Source organism: Dryas octopetala, chromosome 2 (assembly GCF_963921425.1).
Source record: "Dryas octopetala chromosome 2, drDryOcto1.1, whole genome shotgun sequence".
In the NCBI taxonomy this organism is placed as follows: Eukaryota; Viridiplantae; Streptophyta; class Magnoliopsida; order Rosales; family Rosaceae; genus Dryas; species Dryas octopetala.
This window is the reverse complement of record NC_141367.1, coordinates 16,705,425-16,731,258: the sequence shown is the minus strand read 5'-3', so window position 1 is coordinate 16,731,258 and position 25,834 is coordinate 16,705,425. Positions and strand designations below refer to the sequence as shown.

General features: G+C 33.5%; 1 protein-coding gene and 1 pseudogene across 1 annotated transcript; both read right to left on the bottom strand.

Annotated features, from left to right (window-relative positions):
- Window positions 1–443: 443 nt before the first annotated feature.
- On the bottom strand, window positions 444–2,692 carry LOC147293528 (xyloglucan endotransglucosylase protein 7 pseudogene; annotated as a pseudogene).
- Window positions 2,693–6,373: 3,681 nt separating this feature from the next.
- LOC147293527 (putative xyloglucan endotransglucosylase/hydrolase protein 23) lies at window positions 6,374–8,129 on the bottom strand. Its single transcript, XM_086234497.1, has 3 exons — window positions 7,790–8,129; window positions 7,485–7,678; window positions 6,374–7,054 (listed from the first exon to the last, which is right to left on the bottom strand). Exons 1-3 carry the CDS (start codon window positions 8,069–8,071, stop codon window positions 6,649–6,651), a joined length of 882 nt encoding a protein of 293 aa, XP_086090623.1. The 5' UTR covers window positions 8,072–8,129; the 3' UTR covers window positions 6,374–6,648.
- Window positions 8,130–25,834: the final 17,705 nt, after the last annotated feature.

Below are 25,834 nucleotides of genomic sequence, written 5' to 3'. Positions count from 1 at the left end.
AAGTTACTTGAAACAATATTAAAGAGGCATATATTTTTCTTCATTGAACTGTTGAGCTAAAATTTATTGATCGAAGAGGCCCTATATTTTTCCAAAACTTCAACTATTACCAGAAATCAGTTTAATACAACTCGATCAGCCACCTGAGCCACACCCCACCACCTAGCTCCGGTGAGTGGTTCTGGAGAGAGAGAGAGAGAGAGAGAGAGAGAGAGAGGGAGGGGGGGGGGGGGGGGGGGGGTGAGCTCCACTCTGGCGTGGACCTAAGTGGTAATCACACTTCATATAACACTATTCTAAAGAGCAATGTTGCTGTTTTATTGGGAACACCTGACTGGAAATACAAGGAGATAACAAAAGAAAGAATTTCTTTTTAAAAAGAAAAAACAAGCATGGAAACCAAATGAACAACAATGGACTGTAAGTCTCTGACCCCTCGATCTCTAGGACACAATATTGGTCAAATAGCATTCAGGAGCGAAGCCTAGGGGGAATCGCTTTGTGTCAGTGCAGTAATTGTAGATCATATAATTGTTTTGCACCCATTTCATCCTCCCTTGACCTGCATAATCAAGCTTCTCCCAGTACCATGCTGCATTATTTGAACTACTCCTGCAAGAAGAAGCTCCATGAGACCATATGCAAGCACCAGCATTGAAGTTCCTATAGGATGCAGTGAAGGGTGCTTGGGTCCAATCTATCTTCACCAGTCCACCTCTTGTTGCCCAATTATCAGCATTCCACAGACTGGAGTATAGCTTCATTGGCTGGTTCTTGGGGAATGGAATACCATAGGATTCCAGGTTCTTGAACTCTCTAATGGGGAGACCATCAACCAAGAAGCTGTACATGCAGGAGTGTGTATTAGCACATTAATATACAAAGCCAAGTAAGCCTGATAAAATTGAAGGTTTCTAAATATATGAGTAATAAGCTAAAGGATTGGGATTTGGGAATATATATATTTTTACCACATTGATTAATGATTGGTGTGATAGTTTTGTTAGAAAACTAATAGATCATAACAAACTTAAGTTAATTATTAGGAAATGAGTAGACAATGTAAATCAAGTTTACACTTTTCATCATGTGCAGGATAGGGGATGCATGTGGAGATGCAGACAGATAAAGAGACAAACATGTAGGTGCAATCTCCACCCTGCAAACTAAAAATAAAAGTGTTGAAGGAGGATGAGAGGCTTTGAATCTAGAACATCTTGCAAAGGAGGAGAGGCCAACATCCTTATAAGCAATTATATATACAAAACTACATTCTCTTGTAGTATGTGTGGCCACATACGTACTTAGCTTAAACAGGCATGGATGAACTTGGCTCTAAAATCATGAAGAAAATTAAAGTAAACCCAATCCATAAAACTTAACATGGGACTATACGCTCACATTCACACATACAAAACTTCTAAGTTGACGCATTAACTATCTATTTGTAGAGCCGGTTCAAAACCAAATGGGGCTCAAGGCAAAATTCATAAATGAGGTATGTTAATTTCTTTCCTTTTTTGTCGGACTTAAAATGAGGCCGTTTTTGGGCCACACTTAAAATTGCCATGCCAATCAATAGATAAGTTGGCCTACTAAAACCTTCAAATGGGCCTCTATTTATAAGAGACGTTGGTATTATTAGGCCTTCTATTAGGTCTGATGCCTTTATTCTGAATTGGGTATATCAATAACACTAGTAATTAAACAAGTTTTTAGGATTCCTGGCCAAAAAAAAAAAAAAAAAAAAGTTTTTAGGATGAAGCTTGTATCCAAAAGGAGGCCCAAGGCGAGGCCTTGGTCTTGGATTGGTCCTAGGCCTCCTGGCAAACAGGATTGGTCCTGGCTGTTTGCCATTATAGATATAATAAGTAGACAGCACTTGCTACATTGATTGGTTAATTAATATGGTCTAAAAATGCAGTATTTTTACTTAGCATTTGCAGAATTAATCATGTTTACTTACATAATATTCTGAGGATTCCAAACTATAGAATAGGTGTGGAAATCGGCCGTGGGGTCAAACCAAAGGTAGAATTGCTGCTCTCTGTTGCCCTTGCCTTGGCAGAACACATTAGTATGAAGAATGTAAGGTTGACCACTAACGTTCCCCAAGAATTCAAAGTCTATCTCATCATGGTATGACCCAGTTGAGGATAACTGAAACATAGATATGTACCAAGAGTACCATAAGCATCAAAAAATTCATGGACATCAATTGATAGTTAGGGAAAATGCTAAATAAACCATATTTTCTGACTACATAATGTGTGACTGTTGATGTGTACTTATTATATATGTTAATATAACACATCAATTGTTACATCATGTAATCAATCAATATGATCAGAAAATATGATATTTCTAGCATTACTCAATAATAAAATTGCAAGAAACTTACGTAAAAAGCAGTTACAGTGCCCGCAGAGTTTCCGGCAACAAGCTTGATTTGCATATCTATCTTTGCATATAGATATTGATTATATGACTCAAAAGCCGAGCCAGAAACATTGTTTAGGGAGACAGTTAAGAGCTCCCCATTGTTGTACATCTTAGCATTATTCCCTCCCCATGTGATGTAGAAATCTTCATAAAACTTACCAGCAAAGGCAACCATGGAAGTGCTGATCATGAGCATTAAAATCAGCAACAAGGCTGAGGCATTGGAAAAAGAAGAATAACCACCAACCATAGCTTGACGTTTGATGGTTAATTGGTAGTAGAGAATTTGGAGCTACAATATGATCAATTTAGATATGAATGGTATTGGCAGACAGCTTATTTATAAGGGTGAAGATGTGCAAGAATTTTTATGAGGGGGTTGGTGCATAAATAGTTGGTGAGCTTATATTAATTAAAGGTGTGGCAACAACAAATTGGTGTTCGTGGCTTACATTTTATTCAAACACATGAACAAAGTTGCCCTTCATTAGTCATTTTATCATTTTATATATTCACAAACCATGTCAACAAGGGAAAAAACTAGTATTTGACTTGATTTCATAAGTACATGTGTCACTTGGCATGAACGTGATGGCCACACAGTTTAATAGGAAGACAAAGTTCCACCTGAAGAGGCAACTAAGCTAGCTATAGCCAGCTACTATCACAAATAACCAGTTGTTTCATTCTTGTTAACAAATGCCATACCTTGAAACATTCATTGAACTAGTTCATGCTACCTTGTCTTTGCTCAAAATTCTTTATTTGTTTAAACTCTGGCTTTTCTCAAATCTCAACCTAGGCCCAACCAATCAACCTGCGTTTCGTCTCACCTGCCTATGCATACTCAAATTTTGGGTTAGGTTCGGCCGGTTCGGGTTTAGCCTGCCCAAGTTGCATCGCTAACCCATGGGTCTCACTAATTAAAGCACAAGATACTTAATTATACTATAAGTCTATAATACTAATAAGATTTTATCTCATAACATTTAACATTTTTTAAAGTGTAAACTATATTTTTGGTTCATGTGTTTAATTTGACTCGAAAGCACATTTGGTCCTTCTGGTTTCAATTTTTGGTCCTTGTGATTTATATTTTTTGCTATCTTGGGACATTATGCACCAAACATGAAATTTGTTCTCAAATACAAACTAATAGTTTGTTTAAACTAGCAAGGTTTACTCAACAATGACTAAAAATTATATATATAACCTTGAATTTTTTATTTTCAAACAAGAATTTAAAAAAATTACAAACTTAAAGTTCAAATCCTAAAAATTTGGTGAGCCTCAATTTCTTTAGCAAATAAATACAAAAATAAAAATTGAAATTAGTTTTAGAAAACCCATAAAATGGTCTTTCAATCTCCCAACAAATTTTTTCTTGAAAACAAGTGGATAATTTATCCCCAAATTGAAGATTTGAGCAATTTGTTAAAATTATCTTAAGATTGCAAATAACATAAAATAAAGGGACCAAAAAATTAAGTAGTTTACCCATTTTAAAAAAGTTGTAAAGCTCCTTGCAAACTTTACATTGATAAAGAAAATCCAACATTTTAAGTTTATTTTTTTTTTTTAGGTTCACTTTTAAGTGTTTTATTTTTCCCAACTTTGCTGTCACTATTACTTAGAGACAAAATTGTAACTGAGTGATAATGAAAATTGTAACTTTAAAACAAGACAACCAGATGCCAAATGGGCTTGGTGCCGCCTCGTTTCGTATGATAATGAAACACGCGGTTTTTATGTCATTTTCCCACTAAAAAACACCACCGAAGGTGCTTCTTCTGTTCTTCAGCCTCCCATAGCAATGTGGGCCTATGTACCATGCACATAACTTTCATGGGCCCAGTTTTTTTTTATTTTTTTTTTAATTTTTTTTTATGTTGAAACAAAAAAACTTACAATTTATGTGCCTGACATAAACTCAAGGAATTAAATTTCAGATTTTGAGGAAATTTCGATGAAAATTTCGAAGATTTTTAAATTTTAACAAAAATTAGACGGAAACAATAGAAATTGCTATCAAAATACGAAAATTTTTAATGAAACTTTATCATATATTTATTTAACATATTATCTACTAAATTGATAAAAAAACATTGAAAAAACCAAATTATATAATAGGTTTTATGTGATATAAGGTGAATATAATGCGCGCTGGAGCAAATACTGTTAAATAAAATTAGCATAATGAATAAATAAAATTAATATATTCTTTATACTGTATAATTTAATTATACACTAAAATTTAAACCCTAATACTCTATATACTCTAATACTTTTTATATTTTATAATCTATACATTAAACCCTATATACTCTATATTCTTTAGGATATTAGGTTTTAGGCCTTTAGGATATTTTTAATTATTTTTTTATATAGAAATATATAAGAGTTTAAGGTTTAAAATAACTAAACGAAATCTCAAACCTTTTTTTTTTCTTTCCAAATGCCCAAAGGCCCCAAACCTCCCTCCTTTTTCTCTTTTTTTTTTTTTTTTTTTTTCTTTCCTTACTTTTTTTCTTTGTGCCTCTCTCTTCAGTCTTTTTTATTTTTTATCTTTCTTTCCTTTTTTCCCATGCCTCTCATCCAGCCAAGCTTTGTCTTCACTGAGTGTAACAACCCAAATTTTGGCTTATGGTAATTTTGTTACTTAAATTTTTCAAACTTGTTTTTAGGTTTGTTTAAAGGAATTAGAAATTTCCTTAAGTTTATTTTAACTAACGTAGACCTTTGGTTGTAGTTCTAGATCTTAGTTGTGTGGAAATGAATTTTAGAAAATGAAAATTCAAGAATTTGACGATTTTTATTTTTTTTTCATAATTAGATTATGAGAGTAGGATTTTTCATAATTTTTTTGAAAGCAATTTGACTATTTTGAGGTCATATGAAATTAGTACTCATCAATACGAGTTCGTAGAATTTTTCGGTGAATTATTTGGAGTCTCAAGCTATTTTTTGTGAATTTCTGAAGTTGGAGAAAATAAAAAATTGGAAAATTTCGATAAATTTCAATAAATTTTTCGCCAAAATGTCGAAAATTTCGGCAAAATCTTCACGAAAAATTGTTAAACATGTGTTTCGAAAAAAACAAAATCTAAATACCTTGCATAAACTGGTATTGATGTATATTTTTAATAGTTCCAACTTTACTTTTTTGAAGAAAAAACTAAATTTGATTTAAATCAATATTGGTTACACAATACACATAGTGAATTCAATACATAAGCCATGCAGGACTATCCTCTAACCAAAAGAAACGATGAAATGACCTCCTCCTCCGAACAATTAACTATTAAGCACGCTTGAGGAGAGTCTTCCAGGATAGAAAATAAAAGAAAAAACCGCATCTACAATTTGTACATATGTTTAACTGCTAAGAAATCTAAAACAAAAAACCCGTGAACTCTCAATCAATTAATAACGTAGTTTCTCCAATTGAACCACAATCATTCTTGATTTAATAGGAAAAACAACAATAGGCTTCTTGTGAATCTGCACCATACCCATGACCTTTCTTTGTTCTTGGCTTCAAGGCTACAGAATATGACGTAGACTTAAAAATAGGCACGACCACAAAACACAGACAAAACAAAACTAGAGTTTATGGTAAAACCTTGACAAACCATTCCTAAGATCAAGAAAGGGACAAACCCTCCAAAATCAAGAAAGGGACAAACCCTCTCTAGTCTCCTACAATTAAGAAATGGACCCTTACCAACTAAAACGGCCAAATCACTAGCCTGGGATACCAAAACCACCGCATACAAAAAATTAGAGTTTTTTCTCTCTTTTTTATTTCTCTTTTATTCAAGTTGAACAGGTTAATATTTTCTTGGCCAAAAAAAAAAGAACAGGTTAATATTTTAATAGTTCCAACTTAATGTACACCTTTTATTTGCTACAATGCTTAATGTATTGATCAGAATGTAAAAATGATCCTTCATTCGATACATATATATGTATATACATTCTGGGCCAAAAAAAAGTAGCATATATGTACATTGTAATAGAAATGCTAATTGAATAACATTGTAACAAAAAGAAAATATATGACATCTCACATATTACATTAATTGTAAGATATGCATATACAAATTTGAATAACGTACAACTAAATAATTTAATGAATCAAAATTCAACTTTTAGAAAATTAGCTTGCATTACAAGAAACAGGGGGTAGCTTTGGTGGACTTCACTCTAGGATGTGTTGCTGGCAGTGCATTCAAGAGGGAGGCCTTGTGGGAATCGCTCTGTGTCTGTGCAATAATTGTAAACCATGTAATTCTTCTGAACCCATTGAAGCCTCTCTTGGCTTGTGGAGTCCAATTCTTGTGAGAGCAATACAGAGCTAGTTGTGTTAGAATTTGAACTGCATGAAGAGGAACCCGAGGACCATACACAAGCCTGATCTGCATTGAAATTCCTATATGAAGCAGTAAAGGGAGCTTGGGTCCAATCTGTCTTGACCAGACCTCCTCTTGTGGCCCAGTCATCAGCATTCCAGAGGCTGGAATGTATCCTCATGGGCTGGTTCTTTGGGTATGCAACACCAATGGACTCCAAGTTCTTGAACTCTCTAATGGGTGTGCCATCAACATAGAAGCTGCAAGACAAAGACCAAACAAAATTTCAATCAAGACTTCAAAGAAAACAATGGTATTTCTTAGTATAGAAGACCATTAAAATATTTTAAGTATAGAAGACCATAAAAGATGCTCTCTTCTCAAATATTGAAATATCTAACAGGGCACTACACATTCCAATAATAATTATTGACAATTATGGGAACTACCATGTTCAAGCTCTCATGGGCCTAACTCACCCTTTAAATCGGCTTGTAAGGGGAGGATTGTACAAAATTTATACATTGTCCAACCCAACTATATCCTGATGTGAGATATTTAACAAGAAAATTTATGACATTATGGATCCTTACATGGACTATTTGGGAAGAGAACATGAATGTACATTGAGACAGCCTTACATGTCAGACTGTTTGGAAAGAGGACATGAATATATACTTGAGCACTTACACAATGTGTTGGGGGTTCCAAAGAACAGAGTAAGTATGAAACTCAGCAGTGGGGTCGAACCAGAGGTAGAACTGCTGCTCTCTGTTGCCTTTGCCCTGACTGAAAACATTGGTATGAACAATATAAGGGTCACCACTGAGATTCCCCAAGAATTCAAAGTCTATCTCATCCCATGAAGACCCTTCTGAGCGTAACTGCAGCATACAAATTAATTGCATTAGCAATATAATTAGCATGGAGCTCTAAAACATGGAGCTCTAAAATGAACCAACAAATATATGAAAAGTATAATAATAACAACTTACATAATAGGCAGTGACAGTGCCAGCAGAGTTACCAGGGACAAGCTTGATTTGCATATCAATCTTTCCAAAAAGATATTGGTTGGTGGATTGGAAGCCAGAGCCAGAGGCCTTGTCAAGCGAGAGAGTTAGAAGCTGGCCATTGTTTAGTATCTTAGCGCGGCCATCACCCCATATAATCTGAAAGTCCTGGTTGAAGTTTCCTGCTGAGGCAACCATCAAACAGCTAGTGATCAAGAGCAACAGAACTGGAACATTAGGTTGAGGAGATGAAGAAGAAGCCATAATTGCCTCGAGTACTTGGTCTTAGGAGAAGTAGGACTTGTATAAGGTAAGACAGGGTTTGCTTAATTTGACTGGCAAAGGGTGATCTCAGTTGTGCCATTTATATAGGCCAGGGAATGCGTGTGTTGGAAGGTTCTTTGTATCACATTTTTGTGAATTGTTGGTGGTGAGCGCGTGGGTTGAAGTGAGCCAGATGTAACCAGCTGGATGCCAAAAGACACTTTTTGTTGCACCAAATCATTTTTATGCCAAAGTGGTTTGGTGGAAAGGAAACCACAATGCAATTTCTCAAGCTACGCTGAACCACTTTTCAAGAAATAGAATTTTCACCAATATTTTTGTTATTGATGTTGTAATTATTTGTAATTCACTCGTAATAATACATGTATTAGTTACACTACGTGATTATGTTATAGTTACACAAAATAATTTTTTTCAAAGAAAATTTTCTTAGATTTAAGAATTGAGCGTTTAAAATTCAGAATTTATAATTTATTATAACAAATTAAAAAGATAATTAATTAATTAAACAAGCAGTTTCAGACCGACAAACAAAATCAGTAAAAAAAACAATATGGTGGAGGACAGTGGTCTAGGATTAGGCACATCTAGTAAGTTGGTAACTTCCACACGCAAATAGATATAAAAAGTCATATTTGTATGTATGAATAGAAAAGAAATTCTAGCGAGTTCCAAACTTCCAATCAGGCCAGTGGCTCACCAGCTCCATAACATGCTTGAACCTTTGTTTTTATTTCTTTATTTAATTTTCAAATCAAAACATGGTTCTAAGTTAAACCACACATCTGTATTTCCTGCTCAAGTAATAGACTGTGTCTTACTTTTTATCAGAAAGTGACAGACCATGTCAAACATTTGAGTTTTCTAAGTTTGAACCAGATTCTTCTAGAATATTTTTGCCAAGTCTAGCCTGTTTTAATCTGGCTGTCCACTAGTTGCTTAATTGTAAATCCCCATCCACGGGGAATATGATCCTGATCTATTTACTTTTTTATGTTGTGATTCATGCGTTTGCTCAAAATTAAGTGGTTTTTGAGTTTTTTTTTTTTGTTCAATAAAGCGATTTCATTATACAGAGTCTTTGAAGTAGAAGGAAACAAGTATAAGATCTTGTATTGTGCAAATTTATAAGAGATAAATTTTTTTATAATAAGGATAAGGGATGACCAGATATTTTAAGAGATAAAATTTTTATTAAAATTAGATAAATTTTTATATGATGGTATAAAAATATAAATGCTATGATATACATTATAACATTTAATAACATATTAGAGGAAATTACAGATTTAGTCCAGTTATTTTATACCTAGTTCAATTTTGGTCCACAATCTTTTTTAAGTTCTGTTTTGGTCCACTAATTGTTTCACTTGTTCAATAAAGGTCCAGATTTGTTTTCTCAAATTTGGCCTGCTTTTTACCCTATCAAATCTCACCCAAATTCAGCAAATATATACTTGTTTTAAAGTTATGCATTTCTTCTTTACAACCATATAAAGATCATTCAAATTGGAGTTCTAAAACTCAAGATAATTGACCCTAAAGTAGGGTACCCAAAACTGCCAATTTTTCAAATTTCACCAAATCTCAATTCTCTTAGATTATAATACTCCAAATTTGTTTTTATGACTAAGAAATGATGAAATATAACTTATACTTCAATTATAATTGAAGAAAACACAACCCAAAAGATTTAAAGTCACAAATCTGGACCTTTATTGAACAAATGAAACAATTAGTGGACCAAAACAGAACTTAAAAAAGATCGTGGACCAAAATTGAACTAGGTATAAAATAAATGGACCAAATCTGTAATTTCCTCAACATATTATTAGATAAAAATATCAACTCATACTTATCTTTATTGCATGAAACTCTTTCCCTTTATAACCCGGAAAAAACCTTAGAATCCGTCTTTTTTGGACGGAAAGGGCTAGCAAAATTTACTAGAACTGAAAAATGGTGCCTTGGTGGGGTGCTAATTAGGTGGAGGTGGGATGAGAGAACCAGACAGCTGGATAGCAAAAATTTTAATAAAAGACTAAAAATGGCTTCCATTCCCATATTAAATTATTAATTATAACCAATATTAATGGTGGTCCTGTGTTTTTCTGAATTTAAAAAGAAAACTGCATGCACAGTTGCATTTTCGCTTTCTAGGTTGTTTGAGCTCCTCTTTATACATATGCACTGCATTGGGAATAATTTGTTCACCAGTTTTGACCAATTACCATTCCACTTAATACACGTACATATTAACTATAATTTAATTAAAATATAAAATGTTTGTGGATAAATCCACATAGATTCAATGGCCAATCACAGACCAACACGTGGCACACCAGGTCCCATTTTTGCTCTGACTTTTCAATGGTCAACTTGATCAGACCCAGCCATCTATGTCATCATTACAGCTTAGGAATGCCAACAACATGTACATATGAGATCGGCTCTTACCTCCGGGTCACCCGTGTCCAATCCGAACTAACATTGGGATCCACCAGAAATTCGAGAGATCATCTTTTTCGAATACCATCAGTTCGGCTCGGATTTGGAGATCATCTTTCTCCAGTCACATCTCAACCATTAAACATTCTATTAGAATCTGGAACATCACTTCCAAAATCTTCAGCTCGGATCATCTCGACCATTGGTTCGGCTCGGCCCGGATCGGCCCAATGACCGGTCATGATTGGACTCGCTTTGACAATCTTGTCATCACTGGATCATCTCGACCATTGGTTCGGCTCGGCCCGGTCCGGCTCAATGACCAGTCATGATTGGACTCGCTTTGACAATCTTGTCACCACTGGATCATCTCGACCATTGGTTCGGCTCGGCCCGGCTCAATGACCAGTCATGATTGGACTCGCTTTGACAATCTTGTCACCACTGGATCATCTCGACCATTGGTTCGGCTCGGCCCGGACCGGCCCAATGACCGGTCATGATCAGACTTGCTTTGACAATCTTGTCATCACCGAATCATCTCGACCATTTAGTTCGGCTCGGCCTAGGAACTGCCTCATGTCGATCCGAACCTATCAACACTTGCTCTACACTTGGAGAAATCCATCATGAAGTGGACACCCGGTTCGGCTCGGCCTTTGGTGATCATCCTCTCAAATTCTAGTCACAGCCAACTACGACTTGAAGAGATCACTACCTACCGGATTGGCTCGGCCGGCTTGTCCATGTCCGATCCGATCACACATGGGTTTCTTGTCTACACATGAGAACATGTGTTTGGATCGGCTCGGCTTCCCACCGCCATTCTAAAGAAGATCACATTGGGACGAACCGCCATACTCAAGTGCACCTGACAGGACTCTCTGACTGATGTGACTTCCTAGCTCACAGTCATGACTATTGGGGCATCCCAGTTTATCTTCCATCCTTGCATTCAATGCAGCATTGAATGTAAAGATGGTGAGTAGCTGTGCATGCCACTATTCATGACCGAATGCGTGGCCTCTTCTCAACCATTCACCTTCATGCAGGTAACTTACCCCTCACCATTTTCTTTGCCTATATAAGCTGCCTTATGTGCACAAAAAGGGGGACCTAATACACAACTTCACTCACCAAAAAGCCTATCAGAATATCCCCTACTTGCTGAGAATAAACCCAGGAGATCTTACCTTGTTCTTCCTCATTCTCCCCAGTTCATCACATGTTCTTCCTTGTTCTTACACAAACACCTCCAAATACACATCACTGACTTCATCATCGGAGCGTATTTGGCTGGTACCACACCGGTCCATCTCCTTTGATCTTGTGTTCGTGCAGGAAGATCTCGGTTCAACCTCCACTTCATCATCCAGCAGGGCTTCAGATCAGCCAGATCATCCCTTCTAAGTTGTTGCATCTCTCTTACGGAAATTTGTATCAACATAAAACATGACATCTATTCAGTGAAATGACATTCCTACACTAAAGTTAAAAGTGACTAGCAAATGGTATTCGATCTCAATCAGATTATGTGCTCTAGTCGAGATAATGATCAATCCTGTGTTGCCACTTAAGCAAAAATCAAGTTGTCTCTTGTACGAGTAGCTTTCGGTGTCCACGCCCAGTCAGCCAAGCCAGTAATGATATATGGGCATATAATGCCATCCATCTTCTTCTTCTTCTTCAATATACCTTTTTTACTGACTTTTTTTTTTTATTATTGTCATTCCGTAATAATTTTATGATCAGAACCGTTTATTTTATAAATTTTTTTAAAAATTTGATATGAAAAAAAATTAATTAAATCGAAAATCATTTGTTCATATAATTTTTATTAAATAAACAAACGGTGAATCAAACTGTTACTAAAATCATCTGTTTATTTAATCACAATTATGTAATTATGAAACGATCGATTTCTGATTTAGTTAATTTTTTGCAGAGATGATTTTCATAGAATTATCTAAAAATTGAACGGTTATGGTCATGAAAATACAATGTAGAATGCGAATAATAAAAAAAAAAAAGTTGATAAAGAATGTAGATTGAAAAATGTGAATTGCATTCCCCATGATATATAAGATCAGCTTTTGCCTTCCAGTATATCATCATGTTATGATAAAAATTGTTTACTCAATAAAATAGGCATGATATTACTGCCACACACAACAATAAATTTTTCTAATATAATATTATAAGGTTTAAGAAATATTTGGAAAATGTGAAAATGGAGAATTACATATCCATATCATATGCCATTTTAGTTGGACGGTAAACAAATTATATATGATTTTGTCAAAGGATAATCTCCATGATCAAAAACATGTACTTTATATAGGAATCATGTGCCTTTCTTCAATAAAATTCTAAAGGGTTTTTTTCAATTTTAGTATCTAAATTTTTATCATTATTTTAATATAATATTTGAACTTTTATTTGTCTTAATTGAATATTTAAATTTTTATTTTGTATCTAATTGATACCCAAGTAAATTTTCACTTCAAAAAAACTATATTTTAATTATTTTCTTTTATATGTTTAAAAGTGAAAAAGGCAGCAACCTCTGGACCTCAAACCCATCAACTGAAAATCAAAACAATCTATTACTTTCACAACAACAATAAACGACTGCTATTTGGTGTACCTCTTGATTTTTGTTTCAGTGGGTTGTTTGTTTTTCTTTCTGTTTTTCCTTTTCTTTTTTGTTGGGTAATGTTGGTTGGAGATTTACAGTGTACTAGTATGAAAATGATGAATTGATAATATATGTGGGTTTTATTGAGAAATTTGCAGTTTCATTACTTTGGTTGCTGAGTGGTGTAGAGCTGAGCTTTGAGTTTTCAGTTTTCAGCTTTGTGTTTAAAAAATTAAACACTCGTCCACCACTCTCCCTTCCATCTCTCCTCCATCGCCCCTCCCCCTTCCTTGCTCTGCATATTGTGGAAAAGAAAAAAAAAAAAATCAAAAACTCAAACCTCTCTCCACCTTGGACAACCCAGCCCCCCAACCTCTCTCCACCATCGGCAACCTACCCACCCTCCCTCTCACCACCATTTGCACTGGCCGGCGGCCTTCTCTTCCCCCTCCCCTCTTTTTTTTTTTTTTTTTTTTTTGTTTTTTTCTCTTTCTATCCTTCTATTTCTCTCCCCCTCTCTCTATTCCTTTCTCACTCTGGATTTGCACTGGCCTCCCTCCCCCCCCCCCCCCCTTTCTGCATCGGCTGACCCCCCATCAACGGCGGCAACCCCCTCTTCCCCCTCTTCTCTCTTCTCTCTTCTCTCTTCGCTCTCTCTCTCTCTCTTCCCTTCTCCTTTCAAATCTGCAAATCAGATTCAAAAACAAAAAATCTAAACAAAAAGCCCACAATCAGCAAACCAAAATAAAAAATAGAGGGGGGGAGGGATGATGAGGAGAAAGGAAAGGGAGAGTGGTGGGCGGGTGAGTAGCAGGAGGTGGAGAGAGGTTAAAATTGTTTTTACTTTTAAACATATAAAAGAAAATAATTAAAATATAGTTTTTTTGAAAGTGATTGTATTGTTCTTAATTTCTGTTTAACAATTTTAATAAAAATTCACTTAATATCTATTAGACATAAAATAAAAATTTAAGTATTCAAGAAAAGGTCAAATTATATACTAAAATAAAAATAAAAATTCAATTCTAAAAGATGTCCTAACATTTATCAGATGGACTATTGACCAGTCAACGAGTGGAGTCAGACACATGGTCAACCAGCCGGCCTGTAATCTGAGGCTTCTGAGCCTGTGAGGTCAAGTTGTCATTCCGTAATTTTTTTTTTTGTTGGTTACAATTTACAAAGGGAGGCCAAGTAGAGGCCTAGAGGGGGAGGGGGGATCGAAACCGGTGAGGTGGGAAGCAGCACAACTGCTTGCCCAACTGGCCTACCCCAAGTCCTCGAGCAACCTAAATATGACAGGTATTACTAATTGGTCCCAAGCTAATTATCCAAGCTTAGGCAACGTACCTAAATATGACAGGTATTACTAAGTAACGTTGATCTTTCAAAAGAATTGATAGAATGATTTGTGAAATAACTAATAATAACTTCAAATGGTTTTTGAAATTGAGTGTATTAAATTTTTTTTTACCAAATAGAAAAACAAAAGAAATCAAACCAATTGATAAACCTTTTTTTTTTTTTTTTGTTGCAAAACCCATTTTGTTTTTATTGGGGGAACAAAAACCAAAATTTTATTAAGGATGCTCTTATAATGGTCTTACACAATAACTCGTTATATATGAGATGATAAGAATCAATGTAATAATTAATATTAAAAGTTCAACAAAATTATCTTAGACTACATTTTTATATCACATCTTAACAAAGATGAAATTAATGATAGTGGTCTATAATTGCAATCCATAGAGAATGTAGTTCATATAGCATTACTCATCAAATTCATTTTATTAAACTAGCTAGTAATATATATGAAACCAACACAAAGCAAACAAGACAATTATCCATTAGCATTGTGCTGAAGTTATAGCATTAACATGATTTGCATATCCGTTGCCAAAAGTATGGGGAGTTGCAAAATAAAACAAAAAAAAAATACCTAACTTAAGCCTTTGGAATTAGTCCAAGTGGAAGGTGGGTGGGAGTAATGAGTTAAGATTAGGATATATATGTTCATGATTCGATTCCCTCCAATATATATAACAAAAAACAAAGACCTAACCGAGATGCTTAACACCCCGCATATATAATACCTTTGGCAAGTTAGTTGTTAAAGTATGTAAATCATTGGTCATCGAAATCTGTTAGTAAATCCAAAAAATTTGGATACTGTTGTCGTTGATATCCATTAAATTGTCGAGAATGCTGAGGATTTTGGGGTGGAACAATATTTTGGTCAACAAAACCTGTATACAAAAATATATATGTGATAACCAAAGGCTTGCAGATGTTTTTTTGGCTTAATAAGAAAACTATGGTGTTACTGTAACAATTAATTTTTCCAATAGAAAAGTACATAATTGAACATAATTGAAGAAGATTTTGAAAGTGTGAAATGAAGTACAACACACCCATATCATATGTACCACTTTGTAAAGAAGTCATTTATGATATTTGTGGAGGATGATCTCCATGTGTCTTTCTTTCATCATTTGGTTGTTTCTAAATTTGGAACCAGAAGCTTTCAATTTGACAATTTTCTTATATACAGTACCCTACACAATTTAATTTTTTCCAATATCTTAGAATTTTATACATTAAAATATCTAAACATGTTATCTCTCCATTTCTAATAGTCTTTTGACTCTTTTGTTTTTGGGCCATCTTTATTTCTGATAGTCATTAATTATGAAGTTTTGGTATATAACCAAAATTCATGCAAAATAAGGTCATTCACTAATCATACAAAACAAGTGTTCCTTTTCCTTTGTACGTTGATAGCTTATAAAAATTATAAAAACAAAATTTTTGTTGTTTGGCCATCTTTATTTTTGATAGTCATTAATTATGAAGTTTTGGTATATAACCAAAATTCATGCAAAATAAGGACATTCACTAATCATACAAAACAAGTGTCCCTTTTCCTTTGTACGTTGATAGCTTATAAAAATTATAAAAACAAAATTATCACATATATACTTGGATATACACACACGTGTGAGAGTGTTTTGTGAGAGACTTGCCACCGATATCCATTTATAATTATCCTTTTATTTACCACGTTTAACTGATTACTACTCTACTTAATTCTGCCATGCACATACTTATTAAATATGATCAACAACTCCTAATAAAAACATCTATAGTTTAAGTATGATTAATTAAAATTAAAACACATTTTGAAATATCAAAAGTGATTCTCAATCACAATTAATGAAATAGTCCAGTTAAAAAAATCGTAAAATTGCTTGTTGCACTCAAGTTCCCGACCTCTCCCTCTTCAAATATAAAAAAAAATATAAAAAAAAATAAAAAGAAGAAGTAGCGACTCTCAATCACATTATGTAGTCTAGGTGGGATAATCAATCGTGCATTGCCATGTGGCAACAATATAAGGGCTACCAGCAGTGTGCACCTGCCTCTCAATTCGAATAAAATTCTAAGAGATGTCCCAACATTAATCAGATGGACTATTGACCAGTCAACGAGTGGAGTCGGAAACATGGTCAACCAGCCAGTTGTGTGCAATCTGAGCCTGTGAGGTCAAGTTGTCATCCCGTAATTTGATGCAACGTAAATATGACAGGTATTTCTAATTGGTCCCAAGCTAATTATCTAAGCTTGGGTCTACCATACAATAAGTAACGTTGATCCTTAAAAAGAATTGATAGAATGATTTGTGAAATAACAACTAATAATAACTTCAAATGGTTTTTGAAATTGAGTGTATTAAAATTTATTGAAAAACACTAGGGGTACTATCTAAGTGTTTCATCTCTCTAATAGAGGTGTGCCCCATCAAGTGGAACCCACTCAAGTGGGGTCCACCTATATTAGAGAGATAATACACTTAGATGGTCCCTCTAGCATTACCCAAATTTATTTTAACGAAATAAAAAAATAAATCAAATCAAACCAATTGATAAAAGGTTCATTGATTTTAACTATTAAATTTCAATAATTTTTTAGTTTATATACTAAAATTAAATAATATTTTAGATTAGGTACTAGTTGAAAAGTCAAACAAAATAATAAAGTAAAAGGTATTAGAATTTACAAATATTACATCACATGCCACTACAATAAAAAAGTAAAAATAATATTACATCACAAATATTACATTAATTTATACTATATTGTATTAAAAAAAAAAAATCAATCTAGTCACAACTTAACTGTGACTGTCTTGGTAAATTGAAAGAGACAACTCACACCACTATACTATGTATTATTTTGAGTAAAATTATTGTTTTGACCTTTTTTTATACTATATTGTAGTATAATTTTTCTAAAATTTTTTTAATTAAGTCACAACTTAACTGTGACTGTCTCACAACCTAGAGGTGACTGTCGTTCAGTCACAACTAAATTTGAAGTTGTGAATGTCGTACAGTCACAACTAAATGTGAAGTTGATAGTACATTAGCAAATTTTCAAGATAATATAAAAGCCTCAAGGGCAATTTTGTCAATACCTTATAAATTTTAACTAATACCCATCATATGTGAGCCAAAGGACAAAAATGTCAAATGGAAAAAGCTCAAATCAAAAGGGCCAATATATTTGTGACATAATCTAAAAAACTAAATTTAAATTTGGTAGTTCAATTAAAATATTATATGGTCTTCATGTTATACCAAAAAATTATTGAAATTTGATATTTAATCCTAAGTTTCTAATTGATAAACCTTTTTTTTTTTTTTTTTTTTACTGGGGGGAACAAAAACCAAAATTTTATTAAGGATGCTCTTATAATGGTCTTACACAATAACTGGTTCTATATGAGATGATAAGAATCAATGTAATAATATTAAAAGTTCAACAAAATTATCTTGACTACATAATTTATATCACATCTTAATAGAGATGAAATTAATGATAGTGGTCTATGCATGATTGCAATCCATAGAGACTGTAGTTCAGATAGCATTACTCATCAAATTCATTTTATTAAACTAGCTAGTAATATGAAACCAACACAAAGCAAACAAGACAATTATCCATTAGCATTGTGCTGATGTTATAGCATTAAATGTTTTGCATATCCGTTGCCAAAAGTATGGGGAGTTACAAAATAAAACAAAAAAAATACCTAACTTAAGCTCTTGGGATTAGTCCAAATAATGAGGGTACGTGGGTGGGAGCTAGTAATGAGTAAAGATTAGGATATATAGGTTCATGATTCGATTCCCTCCAATATATATAACAAAAAACAAAGACCTAATTAACCGAGATGCTTAACATCCTGCAGATATAATACCTTTGGCTAGTTAGTTGTTAAAATATGTAAGCCATTGGTCATCGAAATCTGTTAGTAAATTCGAAAAATCTGGATATTATTGCTATTGATATCCATTAAATTGCCGAGAATGCTGAGGATTTTGGGGTGGAATTAACAATATCTTGGTCAATAAAACCTGTACAAAAAAATATATATGTGATAATTAATTAACAAAGGCTTGTAGATGAATTTTTTGGCTCAATAAGAAAACTATGGTGTTACCGTAACAATTAATTTTTCCAATAGAAAAGTACAAAATTGAAGAAGATTTTCAAAGTGTGAAATGAAGTACAACATACCCATATCATATGTGCCACGTTGTTTGCTTGGTAAAGAAGTCATTTCTGAAATTTGTGGAGGATGATCTCCATGTGTCTTTCTTTCATCATTTGGTTATTTCTAAATTTGGACACTGGCCAGAAGCTTTCAATTTGACATTTTTCTTATATACCTACACAAAACCTAGTCATCAAGCTGCAAAGGAGAAAACCTAGATCAATATTAAGGCCCCGTTTGGTATTGTTTTTTTAGACTTAAAATCACTTATTTTGACAATTTTGGACCCAAGGCCCGTTTGGTTAAGAAATGAATGTCAGCTTTTTTCCAAAATTTCAGTCCATTGGCAGAGATTTTAAAAAGCTACCTAAGGGATGCTTTCAGAAATCACGTTGGAAATAATCAGGCAAGAACCGGGTCTTTGGTTTAATGAAACTTTTGGAATGCCTAAAATGTCCTTATCAATTATAACAATTTACAAGTAAGGCCCCATTTTTTATTGTGTATTCAAAGACCCTAAAATTGCACAAGGTCCAGTGACGGGTTATTAATTGGGACAAACCAAATGGCACCTGCAAATTTCAGTAAGCAAGTTGATTACTACTAATGATTGGTAAGTAAGCTGAGGGTAGTGTATTTTCTTTTTGGCCGAAGACTACCAAGTACAATTAGTCTTAGGGTTTTATGGTTCTTTTCATGGCTTTTATCTTAAAAGTTCTAACCAATCAAGAAAACTCTACAATTATGCAAACCCAGAAAAGATTCCTCATTTTTCCGTTTTCGTTATTTCTGAATTTCCATCTCTGCTCAATTGGGATTTTTATTTGAATAAAGAGCAAAAGAACCACATGGGTTTGAATTAAAAGACTATATTTAGAAGAGAGACATAAAGAGAGAACCTGGGTAATAGGAGAAAGTGAGTGAAAGAGAGACGCCATGGATAGAGCTACCATGATATTTGTGTTGTTAAGGGCATGATATCTGTTTCAAAAGTAAATTTGAAGGTTTGGGTTGTAATGTTTTCATTGGTTCTCCTTTTACTTTTAAGTTTTGACTTTTGACCCATGTCCAAATCTGTTTAACAAGCTATCAGAAATTAACTTAAAGGCTCTCCTAACACAAACACATGGAAACCATATGATGGAGTACCGTAATACAATATGATAATGTTTGTGAGCAGGTTGCCTTTTAGTTTCATACAAAACATACTTCCACAGAGAGGAGGAAGTGGTTGTTTAACAAAACAACTAATAAAATATTTTCAGTATTATGTCCATTTTAGTTATTATATACAGTCAAAACATTTTTAATACTAATATTTATTAAACACATAAAAATAGCTTTTTGCACCCAAAACACTTTTCATAATATAGTTTATCAAACATTTAACTGTTTTATTTCACAGCTGATTATAATTACAGCACATTTAACAATAATTATTTTTACAGTACAGCAATACCAAACTGACCCTAAGTAAATATTGGGAGGTAAAACAAAATCATAAACCAAAAAGGAAAAAAAAAAAACAATTGAGTTCTCGTTTGGTAAGCAATTCAAAAACTGTTATAAATTTTTGGACAAAGACACCAAACGGGACTAAGTTTTCTTTAAGAAAGAGTAAGATCTCTATCCAAACCCTCATGTCATTTCCGCGTGCTTTTCTTTTGTGAGGACTGTGGATTGTGAACTCATGCATCTTCCAATTAGTCTTATCACCCTTGAGAGCTTTTCCACTATAGAATACCAGTGACTTCCTAGAAGGCTATAACCAACTGTATCAGTTTTATAGATAACATCTTTATCAGCCCAATAGCTTTCCAATATCCATCCCCTGCTAATCAACTTGGGCGTTTCCCATTAAGATACTTTTTTTTTCCCTTGGTGTGAAAAAATACCATGGCTCCCCATCTGGATCCTTATGATATGGCGTGTAATTTTTTACAAACAATCAATAAATTAACATTATTTAATATTAAAGGAGGTTACAAAAATGATACATTCGCCTATTAACAAACAATTTAATTTTTTCCAATATCTTAGAATTTTGTACATTAAAATATCTAAGAATGTTATCTCTCCATTTCTAATAGTCTTTTGTTGTTTGGCCTTCTTTATTTCTGATAGTCATTAATTATGAAGTTTTGGTATATATATAACCAAAATTCATGCAAAATAAGGACATTCACTAATCATACAAAACAAGTGTCCCTTTAATTTTCCTTTGTACGTTGATAGCTTATAAAAATTATAAAAACAAAATTATCACATATATATCTTGGATACACACACACACACGTGTGAGAGTGTTTTGTGAGAGGCTGGTAAGGTCGCCAATATTCATTTATAATTATCCTTTTATTTACCACGTTTAACTGGTTACCACTGTACTCAATTCTGCCATGCACATAACTATTAAATATGATCAACAACTCCTAATAAATAAATCTATAGTTTAACTATGATTAATTTAAATTAAAACATATTGTGAAATGTCAAAAGTAATTTTCAATCACAATTAATGAATTAAGTAACCCAGTTGGATGAACTATAAAATTGCTTGTCGCATCCAAGTTCCTGACCTCTACCCCTCAAATATATACAAAAAAAAAAAACAGTGACTCACTCACATTATGTGGTCTAGGTGGGATAATCAATCGTGAATTGCCATGATAATCAATCGTGCATTGCCATGTGGCAACAATATAAGGGCTACCAGCAGTGTGCACCTGCCTTTCAATTCGAATAAAATTCTAAAAGTGCAATCTGAGCCTGTGAGGTCAAGTTGTCATCCCGTAATTTGATGCAACGTAAATATGACAGGTATTACTAATCGGTCCCAAGCTAATTATCCAAGCTTGGGTCTACCATACAATAAGTAACGTTGATCTTTAAAAAGAATTGATAGAATGATTAGTGAAATAACAGCTGAAAATAACTTCAAATGGTTTATGAAATTGAGTGTATTAAAATTTGTTAGTAATATGAAACAAACACAAAATTATAGCAATATTGTGCTGATGTTATAGCATTAACATGTTTGCATATCCGTTGCCAAAAGTACGGGGAGTTGCAAAATAAAAAAATAAAAAAAATACCTAACTTAAGCCCTTGGGATTAGTCCAAGTGGTGAGGGTGGGTGAAAGTAATGAGTTAAGATTAGAATATATAGGTTCATGATTCGAAATTCGATTCCCTCCAATATATATAACACAAAACAAAAACCTAACCGAGATATAATACCTTTGGCAAGTTAGTCGTTAAAGTATGTAAGCCATTGGTCATCGAAATCTGTTAGTAAATCCGAAAAATCTGGATACAGTTGTCGTTGATATCCATTAAATTGCCGAGAATGCTGAGGATTTTTGGGTAGAACAATATCTTGGTCAACAGAACCTGTACAAAAAAATATATATGTGATAACCAAAGGCTTGCAAATGATTTTTTTGGCTCAATAAGAAAACTATGCTGTTACCGTAACAATTAATTTTTCCAATAGAAAAGTATAGAATTGAAGAAGATTAGAAAAGTATAGAATTGAAGAAGTTTTTGAAAGTATGAAATGAAGTACAACCTACCCATATCATATGTGTCACTTTGTTTGCTTGGTAAAGAAGTCATTTCTGAATTTTGTGGAGGATGATCTCCATGTGTCTTTCTTTCATCATTTTGTTGTTTCTGAATTTGGACACCAGAAGCTTTCAATTTGACAATTTTCTTATATACCCTACACAAAACCCAGTCATCAAGCTGCAAAGAAAATTAAAACCTATATCAATATTAAGTAGAAATTAACTGGGAGGTAAAACAAAATCATAACCCAAAAAAAACAAACAAACAATTGAGGCCTCGTTTGGTAAACAATTAAAAAATTGTTATAAACTTTTGGACAAAGATACCAAACGGGACTAAGTTTTCTTTAAGAAAGAGTAAGATCTCTATCCAAACCCTCATGTCATTTCCGCGTGCTTTTCTTTTGTGAGGACTGTGGACTGTGAACTCATGCATCTTCCAATTAGTCTTATCACCCTTGGGAGCTTTTCCTCTATAGAATACCAGTGACTTCCTATAACCAACTGTATCACTTTCATAGATAACACCTTTATCAGCCCCGGTAGCTTTCCAATATCCATCCCCTGCAGATCGACTTGGGCGTTTCCCATTAAGATACTTTTTTTCCCTTGGTGTGAAAAAATACCATGTCTCCCCATCTCGATCCTTATGATGTGGCTTGTAATTTTCTACACACAATAAAAAAATTAACATTATTTATCAACATGTGGGGTGAACCGGTGCCCAAAAAAAAACAATATATTGATAAAAATTATGATAAAAGAAAACTCTCTCTAATGATTCTAAGTCATTCTAATATAAAACACGAAGAATAATAAATACAACACAGCAAACTATGGTAAAAGAAAATTAACCTCATGTCGATCGTCTCCTTCTAATTCATTTTGAAATCGAATAAATAGATATATCCTAATGTGATCGAAGATACTAACATCTATTACGGTAATGCTTTATAATATTGAGTACTTAATCCCTAACATATCTTATGAAAAACCAAATCAAGTATAGCACCAATTCGAAAAAAAAAAAACCATTCTTTTGGGACGCTATTTCCTAGCATAAAAATAAATTTAAGTGAAGCTTCCTCATCCATTTCAAGAAACATACGTATGTAGGCAAAGGTCGTTTTCATATATCCTAAACCCTAATTTTTGACTTGATCTGTGTTAAAGCTAACCTCTTTTCATGAAAATCATAATTCAATAAACGTCAGTGCATATAATATTGTCACACTTATAATTTCAAAACCCTAAAAAAAAAAAATTAAAGCCCTAGTGTCATGATCACAGTGTGCCCTATATATAAACATCTAAGTACCATACCTTGATAATTATGAATAAATTCCCACTAAATTACAAAATGTTGGATTACATATATGTCGGATAAACAAAAAATTAATTAATTAAGAACCTCTTTGATGAGAAAAATGAAAACTAATAATTCTACGTCATGAAATTAACTATATGCTATTACATTCCTTTAATAACAAATGCAGACATAATTCATATATTCTCAAAGATTAATAACAAATTTTGTGCTAAAAAACAGATGAATAACAAATATAATTAATATATTTGACCTGCAAGAGTGTCAGGGCTGAACTTGTACAACTCAACATCCTGGATCCTGTTTAGAGGCAAAGGTTCATTGTCGATTTTTTTCTTCAAGTAATGAACAACCAATTCTTCATCCAAGGGTTTAAACCTATAACCCGGTGGGAGTGAATCAAAGTATGAATCAAGAGTACAGCTATCGTTTTGTTCTCCATAGACAGTCACTGGACCAACTCTTCTAATAACTATACCTGAACTCTCCATAGTGAGTCAAATCAAAATCTCCTGGTTTAGATGGTTCTCTTCATGTATACGAACTCTGGTAAGTGTGAGAGGCGGTTTAAATTTATAGTAATTGATCAGGAGAGTTTGAATTTGATATGCTTACTGGTTCTCCTATTTTTTCTGGTACAGAAATTTTTGTTTTTCCAACTGAGTATTTTTCGAAATAATGATAAGCATTGAATATCTACTACTTTTTACTATTTATCCTTTAAGAAAATTTTAATTTAAATTATGATAAATCCTATATATAAACAAAAATAAAATTAGAAAATTAGAATTAAATCCCAAATTTCAATAGTTTTTCAGCAAATCAGTAACATACTAATTTTTTTTAGTTTAGGTATTAACCTAGAGCAGGACATTTTGAATTATGTTTCAAATATGTACAAAACGTGAATTTTTTGACACCAACTTTGGGCGAGTGCTCGGTGGTTTTCCATTGGTTTCTCGATTGTCATGCAGTCATTGTCATGTATATGAAATTCATACAAATTCAAAGTTTATAAGGGTTTGATGTTTTTTATTTAGGCTTGGCCACTTGGGAGATGAAGTAGTTTTACAACCTATAGACACACTAAAAAAACAACGAATCAATAAAAAGATTATGAGTGTTGTTTACTTAATAAAAATAAATAATAATAATAATAATAGTAAAACAAAACAAAATAAACTTACCACTTAGAAGTCTGGGCCGAAACACCTGCCTTAAAACAATTACAACAATTACATTTCTTTCAATTGGGTAAAGCCCATAATTATACCCGACACCCAAATGACTGATCAGTTGACTTCCTTCATACATTTTGGAAAGGTGTGGAGACTTGGCAAAAGGAGGACTGCATGTATGCGTATATACCAATTTGTCAAATTGGTATGTTTTCATATCAAGAATGGGCCAATTTGAGTGTGTGAATGACTGTACATATGTGGGGTTAGTGAATGTATGCACCTGCAGATCGAAACATTCGCGTCTGCAGTTCTATGAAAAAAATTTCAACAAAAACTACGCATGTATTGTTACGGGACTCAAAGCTGGATCTCAACTGATCTTTCACAATGCAGAGTCACTGCAGCCTTTTGAGCACCAGATATTATTGACAAGGGCAGGATGCTATATAGATACAATTACTCATTTTGCCTAATCTACCTGTTTCTGATGTGTTAGTTTGGGTTGATGATCAGGTCGAGGAGCCTAGCTGCATGGTTAACCCCATGAGCTAGTATAGTCATCATATATATATGACTGCCATTTTGGCCTCCATGGAGGGTTACTTGACCAATACTTTTCTACTTATAATAACCTTCTCCATAGTTTGTTAGTCAATCTCGCGAGGTTGATGGTCCTCCATATATAATTTGAAGTGGTCAAAACTTATAGGAATGAAACGGGAGAGTTTGAGTTTGATATGTATGTCGACTAATATTCTTCCAAACAGAGATCACAACAAATTTCAATTTGAGACTTTGAGTCCTGTCACATTTATATCTCATATTAATGATAATATATAATGAATATCAAATAGCAAATATTTTTTTGTCCGGAGGGTACGTGAGGGAAAACACATCCAAGAATTCAATTTAACACCACTGTAAAACCAATACAAGATTAAATTAAATCCAATATCCCTCATATTTGTCCCTTAATTATATTATAAGCCGTAGTTATGATAATGATCTATATCATTTAG

Coding starts and splice junctions, on each gene's coding strand:
- LOC147293527 (XM_086234497.1), bottom strand. CDS start 8,071: ATGGCTTCTTCTTCATCTCCTCAACCTAATGTTCCAGTTCTGTTGCTC. Junction 7,679..7,789: donor GCACTGTCACTGCCTATTAT/GTAAGTTGTTAT, acceptor TGTATGCTGCAG/TTACGCTCAGAAGGGTCTTC. Junction 7,055..7,484: donor TGGAACCCCCAACACATTGT/GTAAGTGCTCAA, acceptor TTTGTCTTGCAG/CTTCTATGTTGATGGCACAC.